The 21,564-nt window shown below is 38.7% G+C and overlaps 1 protein-coding gene across 2 annotated transcripts in view; it reads right to left on the bottom strand.

Moving 5' to 3' along the window:
* The window catches only part of MTA3 (metastasis associated 1 family member 3), a 132,985-nt gene extending 111,804 nt beyond the window's left edge, over window positions 1-21,181 (bottom strand). The window contains exons 1-4 of one of the 2 annotated variants that reach the window (XM_071739499.1): window positions 21,057-21,181; window positions 18,835-18,902; window positions 17,342-17,435; window positions 486-612 (exon numbers count right to left, since the gene is read on the bottom strand). In XM_071739499.1, coding sequence (XP_071595600.1) covers window positions 486-612; window positions 17,342-17,435; window positions 18,835-18,902; window positions 21,057-21,084 — 317 coding nt within the window. In that variant the 5' untranslated portion in view covers window positions 21,085-21,181. The remainder of the gene's footprint in view (window positions 1-485; window positions 613-17,341; window positions 17,436-18,834; window positions 18,903-21,056) is intronic. The other variant, XM_071739498.1, reaches the window with a different exon arrangement.
* Between the last annotated feature and the right edge of the window lie 383 nt (window positions 21,182-21,564).

A 21,564-nucleotide genomic window follows, 5' to 3' on the forward strand; every position in this document is an offset into this window, starting at 1 on the left:
TAGGATAATACAAAACAATATCTGAAATGCTTTTGCAACATTTAGCCAAACTCAGTCACACCTTCTTGACATTTACTGAAGTTGGGGAAATTTTATTCTTAAATGCATGCAGCCCTACATTGCAGATCTGACCACGGAGTCATTGTCTGCCTTTGAAACTCATCTGTGGGTTTCCTGGAAAGGCAGACCAGTCAAAGTTCCTCTGGCCAGCATAAGAAGAATTAAAACAACGCTTCTGAAGTAGGAAGAGACTGACTTTGCCAACTGATGCTCTAACCAGCAAGCTCTGAGACTCAGACATGAAGTAGCAGAAGGAAAACCAAAGATGGTTACAAAGCAGTTCATGGGACAACCTGGCACAACTCACCTGCGATCAACCAGGTTGTTTTGCAAGATAAAGGCCAAAGTGTTCACAGCAGGTGTGCTCCTGGCAGGCAACCCACTTCATCAGAATACACAGCTGAATGATATTTACATTTGCTCACCTGATGTGTGTTGCTGGAAGGGACTCATACTGGCGAGAAAGGAAGAGCTCTCTGTGCTTCAACTGATGTTTCTGTTTATCAGTCAAGTCAACCTCAATTGTAGTCTCAGATTCTTCTTCAACTTCTTCTGCAGAGAAGCAGAGCGTAGGTGTAAAATAACTCTTGCATAACACCACTGCAGCCATTTCACTTGACATGCCCCCCACCCCTTAGCAACCTCCCTGAGCATTTCAAAGACAAGACTACAGTTTATGTAACTTAACAGCATAGTAGTGCGAACTCTACACCTTCCACTTAAATTATTTTTAAAAGATTATGCTCCTCTCCTACTCTGTGTTGATGTCTTTCACACAGCTTTAAGAACAATCCTTACACTACTCATTCGTTTCTATCTTCTTTCATCTCTTTCTCTGGGGTCCCTCTTGCTTGCTGACCGGTTCTGGTTGAGATTTTCTGTACCTGATACTGGTATTACAAAAAAAATCTTACAGAAATCCTGGAGAAAATAATACTTTCTATGTACAGATATTGTACAGATATGTACAGATATTTACTAAAACACAATTGCAGTTTAAGCCTGCCAAATTACAGTCTAAGAAAACTGAAAAATCTACTGCCTTCCATTATGTTAACCTTATTAGATATATACAACATTAGTTTCTTTTCATATTTAAATACCAGATTTAAAATTGTTTCTATTTTAAACAAGACAGAATCTATAACAACAAATCATAACTTAAGGTTTTTTGGGAAGATGTTTTCAGTTGAAAACTATTTTACGGTTAATCAAAAATTCTCTAGTATATGCTCATATATGATGAAACCAAGGAAATAATTATCTTTTAAAGATTTAAACTAATTGTAAATTAGGAATATTAAGGAAAAAAAATAGGAGATACCAGAAAGCATCACATACAGAGTTAAAGAGCTATGTTCCAAGTAGCTACTACCATGCCATGTGACAAAATGGCTACCCTGGTATCTTCATGGCTGAAATCTGGTTTCCCAGTGGATTCTTGGGACATTCACAACTTGAATCTAAACTTCCTCTAGCTTCCCAAAAAAGAACAAAATGTCCCCATGAATACTGTATGCAAAATACTGACACTTTAAGAACTCCTCTAAGATTTTGAATTTTTCTACCTGCTAAATTATCTACCTGCTGCAAAATCAAGTGCACTTTATAAAGCATCTCAGAAATTTTTAGCAATGAAATCTCAGCATTAGGTAGTCATTCATGTAACTACCTGTAACAGATTACCTCATCCACTCTCCAACAATAACCATTTTCACAGCCTACAGACACTATCTCAAAATAAATCCAGCTTGTAACTTCCTGGCAACAAGTTTTCTCCAAATGCAACACTTTTTAATTTTTTTAATCATGTCTGCATGTAGTTCATGCCACTTCTAATAGTTCTTTCCACAGAAGTAATAAAACAATACACTCTGATATAACCACCATCTTCAACCCAATTCCATCCAGTTTAAGTTTATTTCTGTAGACCACCCCAGTCACCCAGTCACTTTCCTTGTTTTGGCATGTCTTGCAGGAAGACAATGAGAAAAACAAAAACAAAACTCCCCCTGGTCTCACCTGACACCCAGGTTCAAGTGATACCACAACTCAGTTCACAATTATTCTGGCATCTATAAGACTAACAGTAAACAAAGATTAAAAAAAAAATAAATCTGTGCAAAGACAAAGCAAAGATTTTGTTTTGTCTTTTTCAAACATATGTTGAAACACTCCAAGTCAACACATTAAACAATGTAATTTTCCTGTTGTAGTCTTAAGAATAAAACATATTTGTTTTACTCATGGTGATCTGACCAGCCCAGTAGTAAGTAGAACAAACCATGTCCAGACTAAGAACAGTTTTGCTCTTAATACAAGGTAATTTATCACCAGGATCATTTTATCATTTTCTTCTAGGCATTACAATATAAAAGCCATGCTAGGAGTAGGATTAGCATTTAGTAAAACAAGTAAGGGTTTGCTCCAGCAATAAGGCAAACCTGTACCAGGGAGGGAAACACCAGGTAGCATAAGGAAGTAAGAAAACTAAATCTGCTTCACAGCAAACACATACCCAGTTTGCTTGATGGCAATATAAAGAATGCTGCACCTGATCAAAACTTTAAATTAACTCCTTTCAAACAGCTTGTTTTCACAAATCAGGCTGTAACACCTATTGGAACTGAAATGATGACCAACTTCCAGTACTTTTAAAGACCTCTTCATCTCTTTGCCTCAGATTTGCAGCCCCTGGGAAACTTAATTTGCCATTCAAACAGATTATTCCTGTTGAAAGGAATGAAATGGAAGGTACCTATAGGAGCTCAACACATTTGCATGATGTACTACTAAGCTAGGCACATTTTCAGCACTCAGTAAGATAGGTAAAGCAATGGTTCAGGGTGAGCAAATATTTTAATAGAGCGATATGGTGATGACATACACAGGCCTCATTGTTCAAAAATTAGAGAGAAAACAAAATTCAATTTAAAATTGCTCAGCTTAGAATATTTTTTAAGTCTTAGTTATGACTACAAATAAAAGAGTAATTTTTTGAAAATGACACAATCCCATTTAGGCCTTGAAGTTTATGTTCGGCAGTACCTTTCCTGATTTATAAGAACTATTATTTAAAAGAAAAATCTTGGAGAGCAAAAGCAGGCATCTCCAGCAAGCTTTTAAAGCTTTAGGTCTATTCACTGAATTTCTAATCAAGCAACTGTAAATATTGACTTGGATTCGGAGAATCAGAACGGTCTGGTGATACTTTCAGTGGCAGTGGTGCACTTAGCCTCTCTTTTTCTCAAAAGATCATGAGTTCGTGTTTTTAACTCTTTGACTTAATTTGTGGTATTCATAAGAAAACCGTGGTGTTAGTGAGTGTGAGAAGGCAACTGTCCATACCACCTAAACCTTGTATACAACGTTTGTTACAGTTAAATGATGACTCAAGCCTGCCACCAGGAAGAACAGCTTGTTTTTACAACTAAAATAAAAATAAACTGAGGGCAAGTTTCCAGAAACACAATACTCTCATTTAATATAAAACAGGTTTTAAAGTAACAACAACAACAACAAAAAAAAAATCTTGAAAGGCAATTAAAGGTTTAAATGCAACTGAAACCAGTCTACAGTTAACCATCAGCTAGCAAACAAGTTAAATTCCTCTAACATATATACTCTTCCTTAAGTCAAAAAGCACCTGCCTTTGTCTTCTGCGACAGAAAGAAAGAAAAATTAGTTTAAACACTGAAACCTATCTTCAGGGAGGAAGAGTAAATCTTCAGTTTAAAATAAAAGAAAGTTCTCCCTCTATTGCACCCAAACTGCTGACAATGTTATCAGTTAGGGTTGGCTGGATCACAGAACCAAGGAAACAGTAATTCAGGCTGGAAAGGGTCTCAGAAGGTCTCTAGTACAAGCATGACCTCAAACTAGGCTAAGCTGTGAGGTCAGCCCTGGTTACTCATCATTTTATTCAGCTGAGTCTTGAAAACCTCCAAGGACAGAGACCATAGAGGCACTCCTGCATCCCAGTCATGGTGAAAAAGCCTTTCCTTACTGATAGTCTGGATCACTCCTGTTTCAATTTAGTCACCACAAAGATTCCAAAGTCCATTTCCTGTATTACCTCTACATAGGCACTGGGAATCCATAGCTTCACCAAACTGACCAGGTTCAATTTCCACAACCTCTCCAAGCAGGGTGGGTGCCCACCATGGTGGCCACTGATGAGCTTGCTCTGATTTATCAGCAACTTTCCTGTATCAGGGGCCTAAAACTGGATGCAGTACCTAGATGGGATGCAATAAGTGCTGAATAATCAAAGTCTATTATCACTTGCCTGGATCTACTGGCTATGTGCCTGGTGATACAGTCCAGGATGCTGTTGGCCAACTCTGCTGCCAGGGAGTTGCTGTATGCCAGCAGCCCCAGGGCCTCTCTTGCAGAGCTGCTCCCCCAAGCCCCTCTGTCATCACAGCCTGTCTCCCTGCCAGGGCTCTTCCTTCCCAGGTGCAAGACTTGGCATTTCTCCCTGCTGAATATCTCTGGGCTCACTATAGATCATTCTTCCTGCTTTCTAGGAATCCCTGAATGCCAACCCTTCCCTCAAGCATATCACCTGGTCGTTCCCCTCAGTGTGGTGTCACCTGTGAACATGATGAGAGGGTACCACACACCTGCTCCAGTCACCAATAAAGAAAGGTCCCCTCAGGGACCCTGTGGGATGAATCCCTGAGCACCATTTCCTGAGCCAGACCACCCAATTACTTTTTCACCTAGCTGCCCCTTAACTATATCAGCAGTGTAACTGGAAACTGAGGTGCAGTAACTTCCTATGCCTTAAACTTAATTGCTTCCAATTTTGAAACTGTATTTCAGCTTAGCTGCATCTGGTTTATCCTTGCTTAAATTGAGAGATTTAAGTCACTATCACAATTTGTGGAGTTACAGTGAATTTAGTTTCACTAAATTTCTCAAATTTACATAGATCTAATATAATTTTAAAGGTATTTTCCATTCAAAGAATGCAACCAAACTGGACATTCAGAACACTTGATAAACTTTTTTCCTTTCCTATGTACCTTTTTCTCCTATATTCAACCCCAAAACTATATGCATCATAAGTATCACCAATATATTTTTTAAATTACAGAGAAAAACCTGAGAATGATGAACAACAGCAAGTTGTCACATGCATTAAGTCTCATTTAAGCTTAGCTGGTTGAGGGAAAAAAAATTAAAATCAACTGTACATTTGGTGGAACAATGCTACAGCAGTATGAATTACAAATATAAATTTTCAGAGAGAGGGAATAAATAAATTTATGGCCAAATTGAGTAGAAGAGAGAAACATGAAGTCTAACCATCTGAACCACTCTATTCAGACTGTGAATGAAGAGCTCTCTTAGGTGAGCAGCTGGCCAATTTGCTCATCTGCTAAGGCTTCCACGTGCTGTGTTATACTAACTTAGTTGTGATATTTAACCCCTCGTGCAGTAAAGCAGTGTAATCAACCCTGTGAGCCAGACTATGCATGATTATATTGTCAATTTGACTGAGAAAGTGTTTACCAAAGCCGAATTAATTAGCTTCACTTACACCACGTCTGTTAGCACAGTGTTGAGATAGCTGTTAGAATACATAACATCAATTTGATATTTGCTGTTACTGCCAGCAGATTAGACATCTAAAGCACAATTTGCATGGATCATGAGATTCAGACAGCATATTACTATCTAAAGTGTGAATCTGAGCAATTCAGCAGGTACAAAAAAAACCCCCAAAACTGTTGTTTACAGAGACCAGATATACTTCTAATTCCTCTCAGATAGCACAGATACACATGTGGCCTCTAAGGAGTTACCCATTTTTTTTTACAGTTATCCAGATGATCCTCCCAAACTACATTATTTTTCTAAAGAAGATCTCAAACCAAAAATAATTACACTAAGGACTAATATGCCACACCTATTCTCCAATAATAAAAATTACTTCTGAAATAATGCAAAAGGTTTTTTGAGTACTTCCAAGCAGCATGTTGCAATAATAACAATTTCCTGACAACAGTCAGTTACAAGCCACTGGGTAACTAGCTGATGTTTATCACAGGCCTGTAGCTTCTATTGAAAATTTTTGCTATCACAGTTTTCATTAACAGAAAACTCCACTTTCCAAAACCTGACAGATGGGTTTTTTTGGCAACTGGTTTTGCAAATTTGTAAAAGCAAGGAGCTCATAGGTAGAAGACAAGGAAGGATTATCTTCATATCATCACGATTCATACCATGATGCACTTACATTAATAAATATATCCTAATGAACTAAATGCAACATGAATAAATGCAGAAGTAAGCTACTTGCAATATGATGAATATTTTCCATGTCCAGTTACTGGTATCTAGATCATCATCTGAACCATAAGCTAATTAGTAATCTTCCCAATGTACAAATATATTTAGAGCTTGGGAAGTTGTAGTTCTACCTTCAAATCCAGGATAGCAGACCAACCAGAGATTTACCATGGGGAATCTGATACAGCTCAATAAATAAATTTTTTTAATCTATCATCTGGCTCAAGAAATACAAAGGCTATCTGCAACAATACCATGTAACCTGCATGAATAATTATTGGACCTGATTTTAAGAAAAGGGGGATCAGTATCTTCCATTTACATGAGGCTGATATTATTAACTTTTCTCATCACTTGGATTTTCACCATTTCCATAAAGACCTCTGGCTCATAATATTTTGTTAAAATAAGATGGTATTTCCTTTAGATTGGCCAAAAGTGCAACAATGTAGCTAGTTAAGTGGTATATTTGCCTCTCCTTAATAAAACACACTGCAAATATTTAAAAAATAATAAATGCATCATGTAAAAAATCTTTTAAGTTTTCTTAAAGAACTCACACACTTCAAACCTACTCTGGCATTTTCTTTAAGAACTTAAATGATCTAAACTGCTTTCCTAACACACAATCCATATCTTCAAGAGCAGGTAAACAGCTTGCTAGCAGAAACAAAAAGGCACAGAATGTACAAGCACCTTCCTACCCCTACTCAGAATGGCATATGATTCTGCTTATAAAACTCGAATTATTTATGTTCTACAGTATCTCATACCAGAAGGGCTTAATTCTGTTGATTATTTGCAGGGGAAAAAAAAAAAAAAAAAAAAAAAAAAAAAAAAAAAAAAAAAAAAAAAAGAGCAAGAAAAGGAACTGTATATCCTGCTCTGGAGTAAACCTCAACCAATACACATTAAAGCTCTCTATGCAGGAATTTAAAATGAGAAAAATGTTATCCAAGATAATGTTTGCTCAGTGCCAGCATGGTAAGAAAGCTTTTGTGTTTATAGACAAGACAAGCAGGAAGAGGGGCTCATTCAGTCTGATGGTCTGTGTAAGACTTAAAAGACTTTTTTTTGTTTTCCTATCTTCAACTATACTAAAGATTTACCTTCTAGGTTATATTATTTCCTTGATGCACATGCAGAGATCTTAAGATCCTACTTAACAGGAACTATACACATGAACTGAAAAAAGTATAACGAGACACAAATATATGTATCACTTTAAATTATGTAAACCTTTCAATTTATTAACTCTGATGCTGGGAGGGGAACTTATCCAAACAAAAAAGTCTAAAAATAAACATTACACTGAATTAACTAGTCAAATCTTCAATACATGTTTAATTTTCATAATTTTTTTTAATAAATGGAAGTAAAGGTCAAATAAAGCAATGAAGTTTTGCCCCTACTCTCAGTACTTTTTGTAGACAACAGATTCAAATACCATGGTTTGTTATAGTATCAAGTAAAAAAAAAAATCATTTATTCATTTCATACATTATGAATGGTGATTATTCTTATACTGGCTTTTTTCCTCTCTTATTAAGAAAAAAAACATAAATAAAAACAGGCAAAAAAAAACAGAGGTGAGAGCATTCAAAGACAAGTTGAGACAGAGATTTGAGCAACTTGGGCCAGTCAGAGGTGACCCTGCCCATGGCAGAGTGGTTGAAACAAGATTTTTAAGGTCTCTTCCAACCCAAAGAATTCTGTTATTCTACATGAAGCATGTCACCCTTTGAAAGCAAATGTAATTAGTGTCCATATATCCCTTATATGTCCATATATATATATGGATATATATCCCTATATGTCCATATAGCCCTTTTTCTTGTATGATACTTGGCAACTGACTCCTTGGCTCCTTGAAGACCTCCTTAGAATAACAGCATCAGGACTGCACTCCTGAGAGTAGCATCAGTTTAAGGATCTGACCTACAGGAACTGTGAGACAGCAAAGGGTCACAGTACCCTGTAGGACCAGGTTACAGGTCACTGACCCTGCCATCACCAGCAATTTCTATACTGGTTCAAGCCAAAACAAGGCTGCATTTTTAATACAGGAAACTGAAACATGGCTCTCCTCAGCTTTGCATATCATTGTCACAATCCCTCACAGGAACAAGAACAAATGAAAATTAAAGTCTATCACTCAGCATATAAAAAACTGGAAGACTGTTTAGTTGTGCTGGTTTTTGATAGATGCCTAACCTGTTGTGCAAGTAGAAAATGTGCACGTACTTCCCTAACCTTTGGATGTATGCATACATAGTGCTCTACACATAGCCAAGCAACTACACCATCTGCACAGAGAAGACATCTTCTGCACTGTGATAAATCTGCAAACAAGTCTTGGATTCATACAGTGGGTGACAGTCAAAATGTACTACTTAGCTCCGCAAAGTTTTTCAGAAATTTGGTAGTGTAGAGTAGGCTTTTACTGAAAAAAAACAACAATGCACTTTTTACCTTTCAGACTTGGTTTGCCCATGGGAATGATGTATTCTATGCTAGTACAAAATGTCCCTCTGCAAGGATCCTTGCAGAAGTACTGGTTCAGCACACCAAATCAGAATCAAAGCATGTTCATGCTACAAATCTTCCCTTGCTTAGATAGTTAAAAACTGTAGCTGAGGGGAAAAGTATTGATCAAACACACAAATCCCATCTGCAAACAGCACAGCCATTCCAGCCATCCACTCTGGTATTCCATTTGGTTCAGGGCATGTCAAACTTAACATATATGGTAACTTAAAGCCCCATATCCTGCTGTTTGTGCAAGCTTCATTTAACAGAGTTTACAGACAAACCACAGAAGTACTTTACAGATTAATCTTATCTGCTAGTTCTGCCTTCTCTGCAATACCTCACACACTATATATATATTCCAGCACTGCATGAATCAGCGTGGGTAGGAAGCACTACATTCCTTCTCACCCAGAACTTTGCCCAAGCTAGTAAGCTCCACCTCTGTCATCGTATGTTAAGTCACAGGCATGCATGAGGATAACCAAGGAACAACTGCAGACCTCGTTCAACTGTATGGTACAGGCATTCAAGAATTACTGCTGCTGAGGGTTTAAACCATCAGGCCTGATGCCCAACTCATTCACGTACCTTCCACTACATGATGGGCAAAAAGTCATTCTATATTAATATTGAATTTACATCATTCAGATTGGTAAGTGATATAAACTGCTGGTTCAGTAAGACTATAAGAGAACCCTTTGAAGCTGTAAAATGCATCTCTAATTGGGTCTTTACAGATAGAGATAACATAGCAATGTTTTTGTAGCCTAAAATTTGCACCTCAGGTGCTTCTGTACAGTGTGGGTGCACTGGAGAGAAAGTGGGAAGAGTCACTTAAAATTAGAAGCCAAGAAAAAAAAAAGTGGAAATGTGAAATCATGGAAATCTAGGAGATGTGAAACATTCTATTTATCTTTGTGAGACAAAAAATTCTGATCAATCAACTTAAATGTTACTAGTATTTTGAAAGTCATCAATAAACAGTGTTGTAGGATTATTAGCCTACACAATTAACAAATGTTAAGGAGAGCAGAAAGCCAGCAGCAGAGAGATGACAGTTACAGGTTTTCCACAAATCAAAAGAAACTCAGAACAAGAAGTAAGGTAACACTGGTGCATATATTTAAACTTGACCATGGGGAATTCCTATGAAACACAGGGAAACAGACCACACAATGCTTTGACAGTTTTGTGTTGCTGTGAATGCTGTCTCCCTCCAAGAATTTAAACGTGAAGAATTTATTTCATGACTTATGCAAGTTTTCCAACAGAGATAAGAACTCCTAAATTATCAACTTAGTTGGAAATCCATTCACTACATTAAGAGAAGATCATTAACATTCACAATCTAACACAACATTTTGCACCAAAGGAAGGGTCTGAATGCCCACAGCAGTTAATAATTCCACTAGATACTTAGAGCTGACAGTAAACTTGTTAATGAGACAATATACACCACAGTTAACTACTAATGCCAAAATGTCATTAACGGAAAGACGACTTGGATGTAGTCAGAAGTGAAAAGATCCTCATTACTGCTTCTTTATTGCTTTTACCATTGAGAGGAAAAAAATGTAATTCACAAGGATGCAGTTCCTGCGCAGAAGTCAAATGAACAAAACTCATAATTTATAAGACTACCCTAGGCATCCCTGAAAAGGATAATTGGGAGCCTGGAGACAAATTTCTCTTTGGTGACAAGGATGTAATTTTGGACAAGGCCTGTTCTATTTCAGCAAGTCCTGAATTTTTTCCTCCTCTCCAAATAAATTACAACTGAAGGCATTCTCTTGAGTAAATGAAAGAAAAACTCATGTTCCCTTGGCTCAGAAGATCAAAGAGGTTATGTTGTCCTCTCAAAAGAAAATCTATTCCTCAAACTCATTTTCAGCGAAAGTGATAGTTACAGTAATATAAAAATACCTTAGCATAATAGCTGCTCTGCTACTGATTAAAGGATGTTATCTGTACCATCCATAAATGGTCTTCCTAGGGTGTGTCCCACCCACATAACAGACTTAAGGATCCCCAGAAGCAACATAACATAGTTGAATTTGTTGTACTTAGTTTACATGTCTCTGTTAGTTGGCTGTGAATAAGTATAACATGTAAAACTCCAGTCTGGAGCAAGAGAGACATTGGAACTCATTCTCAACTTTCCTGGCTTACTATATTTGGTTTTGCCTCTCTTCATCTTCAAAGTAAAGCCACAAGTCTTGATGGCTTGCTCACAGACACACTTGTGAAAGTCTTGCCTCCTCCTCAGAGGGCAAATCTGTCAGGTTAAAAATTATTTTCTCCTTACTCCTAGGTACTCACCAGAGGGAACTGGCAGAGTGATGAACACAGATGACAGAGACAGGGACATTAAACTAGAAACAAACACTGGTTTATATTTACAGAAGCCTTGAGATTAAGGAAACAGTATCTCACGGAACCAGTTACACAAGTCCACTCACCCACTCCTTGGGCATATCTAGCAGCTGAGCCTTCTTCCTTGTAAACACTCCAAGAGATTCTCCAGTCTTTGATTCCCAGCTCTGCCTTTCCACTCCTCAAATCCTTTCCCTCCTATCTAACATCCAAAAAAAAAAAGTACCCTTCATCACAGGGTAGTATCAACAGATCTGTTTTCTTAGCACCAAGGAGGGTAGAGGCCCTCTCACCAAGTGTAACTAAATAACAAAGTGGAATCCCACAGAAAATCTTCCAGAAGTCACTAAATTCCATTGACAAGTCACTTAAACAGTAGCAGGTAAGAAACAGATCAACTTAACTCTAGAGCTTTTTTTTTTTTTTCCCCAACCCATGTGGCCTTAAATAAATGCAAAAGGCTTTATTTCAGTTTTATTTTTATGGAGACCAATGCAATATGATGATCATCCTTTCATTCAAAGAACCATCTGCTGAACAGGCAGCTCTTGAAATTTCAATTCCCTTCAAAGAGTAACTAAGAACCCTTTGTGCCTCTGAGCATCCTTTCCTGTAAGATGGATGACAGATTCTACTAGCACTACCAGCAAAGCAAGAAAACTGACTTAATTCATTACCTGAAAGTTTTATGCAAGATAAAACAACATAAGCAGTCACCATGTTAAAAAAGTATTACTTATTTCAACATTTAAAATTATGACAGTGGAGAAAGTGGAACACATGCAATAGGAGAATTAACATTTGTCTCTCACATTAATTTGACCAAAGGTGCTTCTAACTAAACACAAGATGTAAAGAAAACAGGCAACTAATCAGACCAGAAAAATCCCTATTTAAGGTTTCAAAGAAAATCTCCAAATAAAAGATACCTTATATAATTCAAATTAAGTAACAGGAAAAGGCTCTCATCTTAAGGTGTTTCTTCAGAAAAGTGACTATGATTAAAGAAATAAAAATGTTTTGAATTATACTGAGTCTAATAGTTGACTAAGAAAAGAACATTGAACAACACCAAGCGTTTTAGGCATTGTATTCTGGAGCTCATTGCCAAACCCCCAGGGTCTCTGTACACACATACTGGTTTTTTATTCTAGTCTGACTACCTGAATTGCCCTTTTCTTGGTTTAGTTCTAAGTACACTCGGGAAAAATACAACTAAGAAAGCTTCATTTTTCTGTATGTTGTTGATTATTGAAGAGAACAGGGAAAACTCTGTTGTGTTTTTCATGGAAAAGAATAGTATACTGCTATGCAACAGCAACCCTATATTAAAAACCCCTGATGACAGAAGAGGTATTCAGATTTTGTTTTTGTGTTATCTTTGGGAATACTAATGAGTAATTTACATTACTAATAAATATATTAAGCAATATTTCTCCAATTAAGTTCATTTTCTTGCCATCTTCTAAGCTGCCTGCTAGCCTGCTGCTCTCCTGAAATAAACTGCTTCCCAAAAATCAGATGGAATATTAGTAACTTCATTCTCTTGGATGCATCTGGAGTGTTTGGCAATTATTACAACGCTAATGTAAATTGACAATATACAAGTAATTGTTGGGTTTTTTTCAAATACAAAGCATCTTTACATAAGAGACCTCAACAACAGCAGCATTACTGCAGTGTAAGACCAAATAATTTCCAGGACTGTTGGAATGTTCTTAATATTAATATAAAAAACAAACAAACAAACAAATAAACAAAACCCTCCAACAACCAAATCTTCTTAGCTTTTATTTGTAAGGCACTTTGAGATTTTCTGACAGAAGCTATAACAATGTGTTGTTATAATAAATATTCTTCACCAACCTTAATAAGAACTTCTAATAAGAGCATTACTTTACAGATAAAGAAACTCAAGTACAGACAGAATACTTGATTTGCTTCTCATCAATAATACCTCATCAAAACCATACCAAGGTCAGAACTGAGTACAGGTTCCAACTGTTGAACAGGAATCACTAGCAGGACTCTTCCTTTCCTCCTAGAACAAGAACTCTGCAGCAGAAAACACCATTTTGCAAAACAGTGTGATATGGAACACAACTGCTTGAGAGCCAAAAGCTAAGAAAAGTCCTGAAACATGCTAACTATGAGAAGTAAAGCCATTAAGTGATCTCTACAAACAGCAATTGAGATTGAAGAAAAAAAAGAAAAAAAAAGATTTTGACTACAGCTTCCATAATCTAGAAAAATCTCAGTTTAACCTTTGATCTTTCAGTCACTGAAACCAATATGCCTCAGGTTGGTTGGCTGTTTTTTTTTTTTTTACACAAGCACTGGTTTTATTAATGAGAAAAAAAAATATATAGTGAATATGCCTTATCACAAGCTCTGAAAAATTCTGCCAGGAGCTAAACACACCTAAGTCAAAGCAATCTCTCAATAAAACAAAGGTCAAAGGTCTACCAACAGATTTTTTTTTTTTATAACCTTCCCAGGTGGCTGACCAGGCAAAAGCTGTTTGAGGAGCAATAAGAGAATTTACAATGTAAAGAACTGTAAAAAATTGTATCATGCATTCAGACTACCCTAACTCAGCTCCACAAAGTAACAGTGTATAAATTTATTAAAAAAGAAAGAAACACACAAGTGGAGCCCTGTAACCCAAATGCAATGCTTGTACAGAGCTAGCACAGCTCCCTCTCCATGGCTATTAAAAACTTGCCACAAATAGTTACATCTACTCCCTTTAAGCTAAAAGATCATCTAAATTTCACCAATCCAGCAGCAGTTGGCAATTCTCATTCAGTGGCACCACTTAGTTAGAAAACATCTCAATGCCACACCCTTATGTTTGCTTCACCCATTTTAATGAGCTTGGGTGTTTTCATACCATCTCTGCAAGTTTATTTGCTTATGTACTTCAGTCATCTGTTCCAACAGTTCTTGTACTGCCTGATGTCTTCTACTCATCTTTTTTCCTTCTCCGGTGAAGTAAGGTTTAATCTGTTGCATGAGGAAAGGAATGAGGCCCCTCCCAGTGATGCTATGGTAGCAGCTACAACCTAGGAGCTGGTGGGTATTTACACACCAAGAGAACTCCCCACCTTGGCTCAGGAAGCTGCATAGGATCAAGAAGCTGAACTTCACCAGTATTTTGATTTGAGTTTCAAGATGGCCTAAAGTCTATTTTATAGTAACAGAAATCAAAGGGGGCAAATGTAACATGTTCAAGGGCCATAAAACATTCCAAACCCCTGGATTTCAGTGGCTACAATCAGCTCATGGAACTATTCAACTACTCCCACTCTAGACTGACATCATACCTGATCCTGAAAGATAAATAAAAATGTTCTCTAATTAAAGATCCACCAGAACCACCAGACAAAAAAATTCAGGAAATGCAATTTGTCTTGGATTACTGTCAGATCCTTTGAAAACAAGGGTCCTCTGTACCTGAGTATTTAAGAATGACCTAGGGAGAATTGTGTTTCCCCCCCACCATTTTCTTTTTATACCCTGAAACTTTTCAGAAGACAACTTAAAAACCAAACAAACAAAAAAAAACCCAAAACAGTATATTGATTCTTTACCCCTGACAGTGTCACAGTTCTACTACATTCCTTTTTTCTTAACACTACTTAAAACTGTTCTGAAGCTTCTTCAGCTGTGTTCAGTTTTTAAGCTTTGTTCTTAATGTTCCAAACTATTTTTCTTTACAAAGCCATTTTCTTTTCTTGTTAAATTGAACCATACCTACATCATAAAATGCATCACTTCAGAAACTGAAGTATCACAAAAAAACAACAAAAAAAAAACCAAACAAAAAACCAAACAGCAATCCCCACCAGACAAAAATCTTCAGAGTGCTATTTCCTCTGTCTTAGAGGAAAAAAAATATGCTACCAATATAAAATGCCATTAAAAAGATAAAGCAAAGTCTTACTTCAAAGACTTCTCTAGGTGGATATACTGGAATAACCTCTGACTGAACCGGAATTTCCATTCTGTGAGAAACTCATACTTTTCAACATTTATTATTTAACAAAACAGGTAGAAGTGTTGAAGTATCAACATGTTTAGCTATATAAAACATTTCCACAACACTCAGTTCATAAATATACAAATATTTTGTTTACATATATAATATTTTTCAAACAGAACACTGTGGTGTTCCAGAATCAAAATATTTAAATTGATTTGACATTTAACTACATCTGTTGTATGAGCTGTACCAAGATTCAGGCAAGCAATCCTTCAACATACAGTGCCCCCTCTGAACTGGAACTTCTAAGATAATATAGCTGTAGAGATGCCAGACTGGTCAAAAAGAAAACATTACATACAGACAAAACATCCACAGAGAAACATAATCCATGAGTTTGAAGACTTATGACCTGTGAGACAGAGGCATTCTAAAGATGCTTGTTAAATCAGCCAGAAATTACATTTCTATTTTCTCACTAGAAAACAGCAAGTGAATCTAAAAAGAGAAAACCTGATGGACGATTCCATGGTACTTCTATGCTATAGTGGAAGAGCAACAGACTGTCAACAAGTCCTTTATAGCAAAGTGCTGACAAAATGGCAATGTAAAGCTCACAGAGGAAACAGAAAAATCTTACTCACTTTCTAGAGCAAACGATGCCCACAGAACACACCTTTAAAAAAAAAAAAAAAAAAAAAAAGCCAACAAAACCAAAAAAGAACTACAAGAAAAATCAAATTAAAAATATTTCCTGTAAATTATTATCCTTTTCATGCTTCTCTGCTCCCTTTATTAGAAAAGGAAAAAAAAATGTGCTGGGAAGCTTAGTGAAGCTCACTGAAAGTTCTGTGTTTCTACACATTTCATGTGGAAGAACTCAGAAGACTATGATGATTGTGGGGGCAGACCATAAAACAGGAAAACAGGTCACCAACAATTATAAATTGTACTCAACTAAATTAGAAAAATATTTAAATAAATAATTTCCTTAGAACATTAGCAAGATGTACCTTCTTTCTTCAAAAACAAGCTAGGACTTCACACAATGTAGACAAACAACCTCCACCTAATCTTACCAGTGTAACATTAGAACAAAAGCTGGCTTTTTCTGTTCACTAACAGTACTTGCATGGGTAAAATTAGAAGAACTTTAAACAAATTGTTTTTGGTTTTTTTTAAGCCTCTAATTACTCCCCCATATCTGCATGGAAAATATGGCATTAGGTAGTGTCTTAAAAAAGAGATTCACCCTGATAAATTAGACAGCATAGATTTATAATCCCTACATCACTTATCCACATGTTAATTCTGAAAACTCAGGTGTCATTTATTACTAAAAAATTTATTTTAATGTATATGGCAAGAAATTTACCAGATGTTGGCACTTCATTTAGAAAATATGAGTGCAGTATTTTGCAAATAACTATTTTCTCAGACATCTTAGGTTTTTAGATTCTGTGTTTGTCTTCAGAATATATTTTAATTCATGAAGTCCTGGGAAAATATCCTATTTCAGGTGGAGATCAAATGGCAGCTACCAAAGAAAGTTAACTTCATGATAAAATGGGACGTTACCTATTTCTTTACCTTTCCTGAAAAAACAATGAGATGATGCTTAATGCTTTTTCACCAATAGCTACTTTTAGCATAAATGCATGTAACAGCTGTTTTAGTCTCCAGTGATCTTCAGTCTCCAGTGATACGTGTCATTCTTTACAGTAAGCAATACATTTTTATGTATGACAAAAAAGTCAAATCAAATCCTCAGAGACACTCTTAAGCTTAAATTGGCTTACACACAAGATTTACTCTTAACATAAAAAAAGAAATATAGCTGCACTTCCAGATAAAAAAACATACCCTTTTTTTTTTTTCCAGAGACTTTCAATCATTTTAATACAGCTTAAGTCCTGGAAGTAACTACCAGGAGCAAGTCCAGTATCAGATAATACTAAGCATCTCACTGATTATTAATTAATACCAAATATCAATGTGTATTCCACACACCAAATAAATGTAAGTTTAAGTAGCTGCAGAAACTGAGCAGGCTGTAATGAAAAGAAAAGATGCCATATACAATCTACTTACTAGCATGCTTATCTGCAAGCATTATCAGGCTGTTGGAAATATCTCTTCGCCTGTAAAAACACACCACTTTTGCCTCCACATTTCCATTGGCAGTCTACAAAAGAAAGATAAATCAAGTCAGAAGCTATCTTATTTAAAACTCAAGATGTGGCAACGAAAAGTATCAGTTTTAATTAAATTTCTTACAAAAAGAAAAAAAAAAAAAAGCATCTTATCTCCAGCAAAATGATAACCAAAGCATTTCATCACCTATTTGCACAAAAACTCCATATTTGCACAATGCCTTTAACACATGAAAGCCTGTAATTTACCACTAAGACATCTGGACTATATCTTCAAAACCCTCTTTTAAAAAATCTGCCACGCACAAACAAGATTAAATTATTGCAAGGCAGTTTAAAGATAATAAACATTAAGTTCAGAACATGATTGGAATAATTTCAATTACTGTAAATAAAAAATAATCTTTTCCAATAAAAATAAAAAATTATTTGGCATGCACAAGTTCAATGGATGTTATGACAGCACTAACACATGACATGACTAATGTCTGCTGTGAAGCAGCATCATGCTCCAGTGATAAGAAGGTAACTGTTTGCAGGTCACCAATTTTTTAAATTACTTTCTAACCACAGAAAAAAAAAACAATCTTTATGACTATTCACATCACAATAGGCATTCTAATAATTAACTTCTGACAATGTATCACTAGGGCTTAATACTGAGCAGTAGAACAGTAAAAATATGCCACACGCAAAACCAAACCAAACCAAACAAACAAAAAACAAAAAACCCAAACCAAAACAAAAAACAAATCAAAAAAACAAAACAAAAAAACACCTACTATAGTTTGTTTTCCAAGAATGAAGAAAAAAATTATGCTTCCTCCAAAATGACACTGTAAAAGGCTCACTTTTCATAAAAATACACTCAGGATAAAGGCAGGGAATATAGTCTTTATTCCTACCCAAAAGTCCATAGCTGCCAACAAGCAAAGCAATAAACAGCCACAGAAATCACATATTCTGTTGTCTGAGCACTGCAAAGTCTCAGTGATACCTACTAACTATACATACATCCAAAAGCAGACAGATTACATGATCAGTGTCATTCCAGAGTGGTCCACAGTGTCATACCATACAGTGAACTGAATTAATTCAGGACCAGATGATCCTTGAGGTCCCTTCCAACCTGACATTCTATGCTTTCCCCAAGCATTCATAGGATTCATTTGGAACACAGGAATCATTTTTACAGCAGAGTAGTCATGTTCACCAAAAAATGATCTACCAAGTGTTTCCTTAGACAGCAGGGCAGAATTTCAAGGTATTACATAGCAAGATTTCAGGGACTGAAACAAACAAAATACATCACAAATCTCAAATAAAATAAAAAAAAAGATTCCATCTTATGGGATGGAAACGATTATCAGCTTTTGAGAAGTACAGTGACTGCTGTCAAAGATTAAGTGAGAATCTTAGATACTTATGTACCTTGTTAAGTTCTTCAATTCTCCTAATGAGATATGGATTGCTGGAAGAATTTTCAAAATAAACATAATCTGCAATGAAAAAAGGAAAAATACTCAAATACCAAAAAATTATACATAAAAGCATATCACTGTTAGAGAAAAAAATTTTCTTCTATACCAGCAAGCTGTTAAAAATCTGAAATTTCTTAATAAATGTTAAGACATAGAAGGATTTCTATACTGAAATTTAATGTAAATTTTTCTTAGTCTGGTTATAACTTCAGTACACATGCTCTAACAATCACGTGGAAATAAAGTTAAATGAGTTGGAACTTATATTGCAATTCAGCATACTTCACAAATCTTAATACAGAAGTGGCAGTTTCTCACAACTGATTAGGATTTAAGAGCCAAGTACTTTAGTGCATTTCTGTACAGTGGAAATAAATATTTCTGTAAGATACGCTACCTCACATTCATCAGAAGTTGTCATAGTACAGCTCTCCAAATGAATAATGTACATATTTTGATACTTGCTTTTTTTGTCACCTCTGCTCAGTAATATGCAAACTATATAAAGCTGTAAGTCATGAGGTTAGCAAGGTTCTTCTAAATCTCCTAGAGCATCATTAATATAAAAATATTTTCATCGGGTATCTGGAAGCTCACTCACACCCTGAAAGCTGCTCCCATGTAACATACAAAGAATTTCCTTCAATGGTTTTCTCAAAACTTGTTTTTGTCAAACAAAAAAGTAGTCATCAAATGCTAACCACACTTTACATATGGTACTTTACTTCTGTGCCATGCACATTGCAAAATTTTATTTTTAAAAAAATCATGTGTGTGGGGGGGGGGGGGGAGGTCCATGATGATGTCTAAAACTCTTCTGCAATGCTTTGATGCTACATTGCAGCGATTACAGCCTCCAGTAGCTCATTTAACTCTGATGACAGAATATGATCCCTGAATATCATACCCGATTGTTTATTAAGATTACAAGAAAATTGATGACCTACGAAGGAAACACTACCCCTATTACACCAGCGTTACCCAGAGGATTACTTTCATGAGTAAAGGCTGATGGGATTACAATCTAATTAGATGCCCTAGTGAAGGGGTATGCAGACTGACGATTTGTGGATACATCATGGTAAAAGGAGGTTGGAAGAAATTCTAACTACTACCATCCCTCATTTCCTTCCATCCTCCCTCTCGCCCCTGCCCGCCGAGTGTGCAAGAGAAAACAACCCAGTTTTGAGCACCAAGTAGTGAAAACCTGATTTGAGCGGTGCACCTGAGCCACAGCACTCTGGGAGGGCAGCCCCAACTTATCAGTGTCTCTTTCGACGGGCTAGGGGTAGGAGCAGAAAGATTTGCTCTCCTTTTTACCGCCGAAGTGTCCCCCTTCGCCCAGTGCCAAGCGGGCACGCATCAGCGCGCTCCTCAGGGGTCACGTCGGTGAGGAGGGAAGCTCACAGAAATCCCCCACTTACACAGCCGGATTTATTGTTTATCCCCAGGAGATGAAGGAAAACGCGGACAATCCCCGCAGCCAAAGGAAGGGACGGGGGGCTGGGGAACAGCACAGAGAGAAGGGCGGCCGGGCGCCCCCCAGGGTGGGCACAGAGGCTGCCCGGGCCGCGCCGCCTGGGCCCGCCAGGCCGCAGCGGCGACGGGGCTGGGCCGAGGCCAACCCCGGGCCGGGGGCGCAGGGCTCCGGGAGGCCGCCTCTCGCTCGCCTTGCAGGCGGGCCAGCCCGCCTCGGGGCTTCGGCTCGCCGGGCGGCTCCTTCGCCACTCGATGTAAAAAGGTGGCGAGGCGTGAAGGGAGGCCATGCCCGGCCCGCGCCGCGGTGAGGGGGCAGGAACCCGGCGGCGGCGGCGCCGCTCCCCCCTTCCCCGCGGAGGGCGGCGCTGCCCTTCTCTTTCTCGGCGGTGGGGGCCGGCCTCCCACCCGGCGCACAGGGCTGGCGGGGGAGGAACCTGCGTCCTCCGCCCCGTGGAGGGCCAGGCAGCCCCTCCACCGGCACCGGCTACCGCCTCCCGCCCGGGCCTGGCCACCCCGCTCGGGGCCATGGCGCTGGCCTCAGCAGGCAAAGGAAGGGGACCGGTGCGCCTTTCTTCACCCCGGCGCGGCGCGCACGGCCCCGCTGCTCGGCGGGTCTCCCCGGCCGGGTCCCGTCCCCGCTGCCGGGCGCAGGGCCCCCCGGCACCGGGCCGGCGCTGCCGCGTCCCTACATACCTCCCACTCGGTACATGTTGGCCGCCATGTCTGCGCTCTGCGCCCTCCTCCTCCTCCCGCCGCCTCTGTCGGGCCGGGCTGGGCAAGGAGGGAGCGGCTCCCGCGGCCCCCCCCCGCCCCGCGCTCGCCCCCACCCTGCGCCACCCCTCCCCGCCCGGGCACAGGACACAGCGCCGCGCCTCACGGGGCTGCCGCCGCCTCGGCCCTTTCCGGAGCCTCCCGGCGGGGAAAGGGTTAAACATCCGCCCCCCGCCGCTTCCCTCCCTCCCCCCTGCGCACCGGCCCCGTGGCGGGTCGGAGGCCCGGTCGCAGGTGGGGCAGCCCGCGATGGAGCGGAGCGTCCCCCAGGGAGGTGGGGGAGCGCGGCTCCCGGGGCCTTACTGCCCGCGCCCGGTGGGCGCGGAGCGCTGTGCCTTACCTCGGGGCCGGGGCTGCCCGCCCTGCCCTGAAGCTCGCCACGTTTTGCAGGCTCCCGCCACTTTGTCCTAACACTCGGGAGCCCCGCGCT

Source organism: Heliangelus exortis, chromosome 3 (genome assembly GCF_036169615.1).
Source record: "Heliangelus exortis chromosome 3, bHelExo1.hap1, whole genome shotgun sequence".
Classification (NCBI taxonomy): Eukaryota; Metazoa; Chordata; class Aves; order Apodiformes; family Trochilidae; genus Heliangelus; species Heliangelus exortis.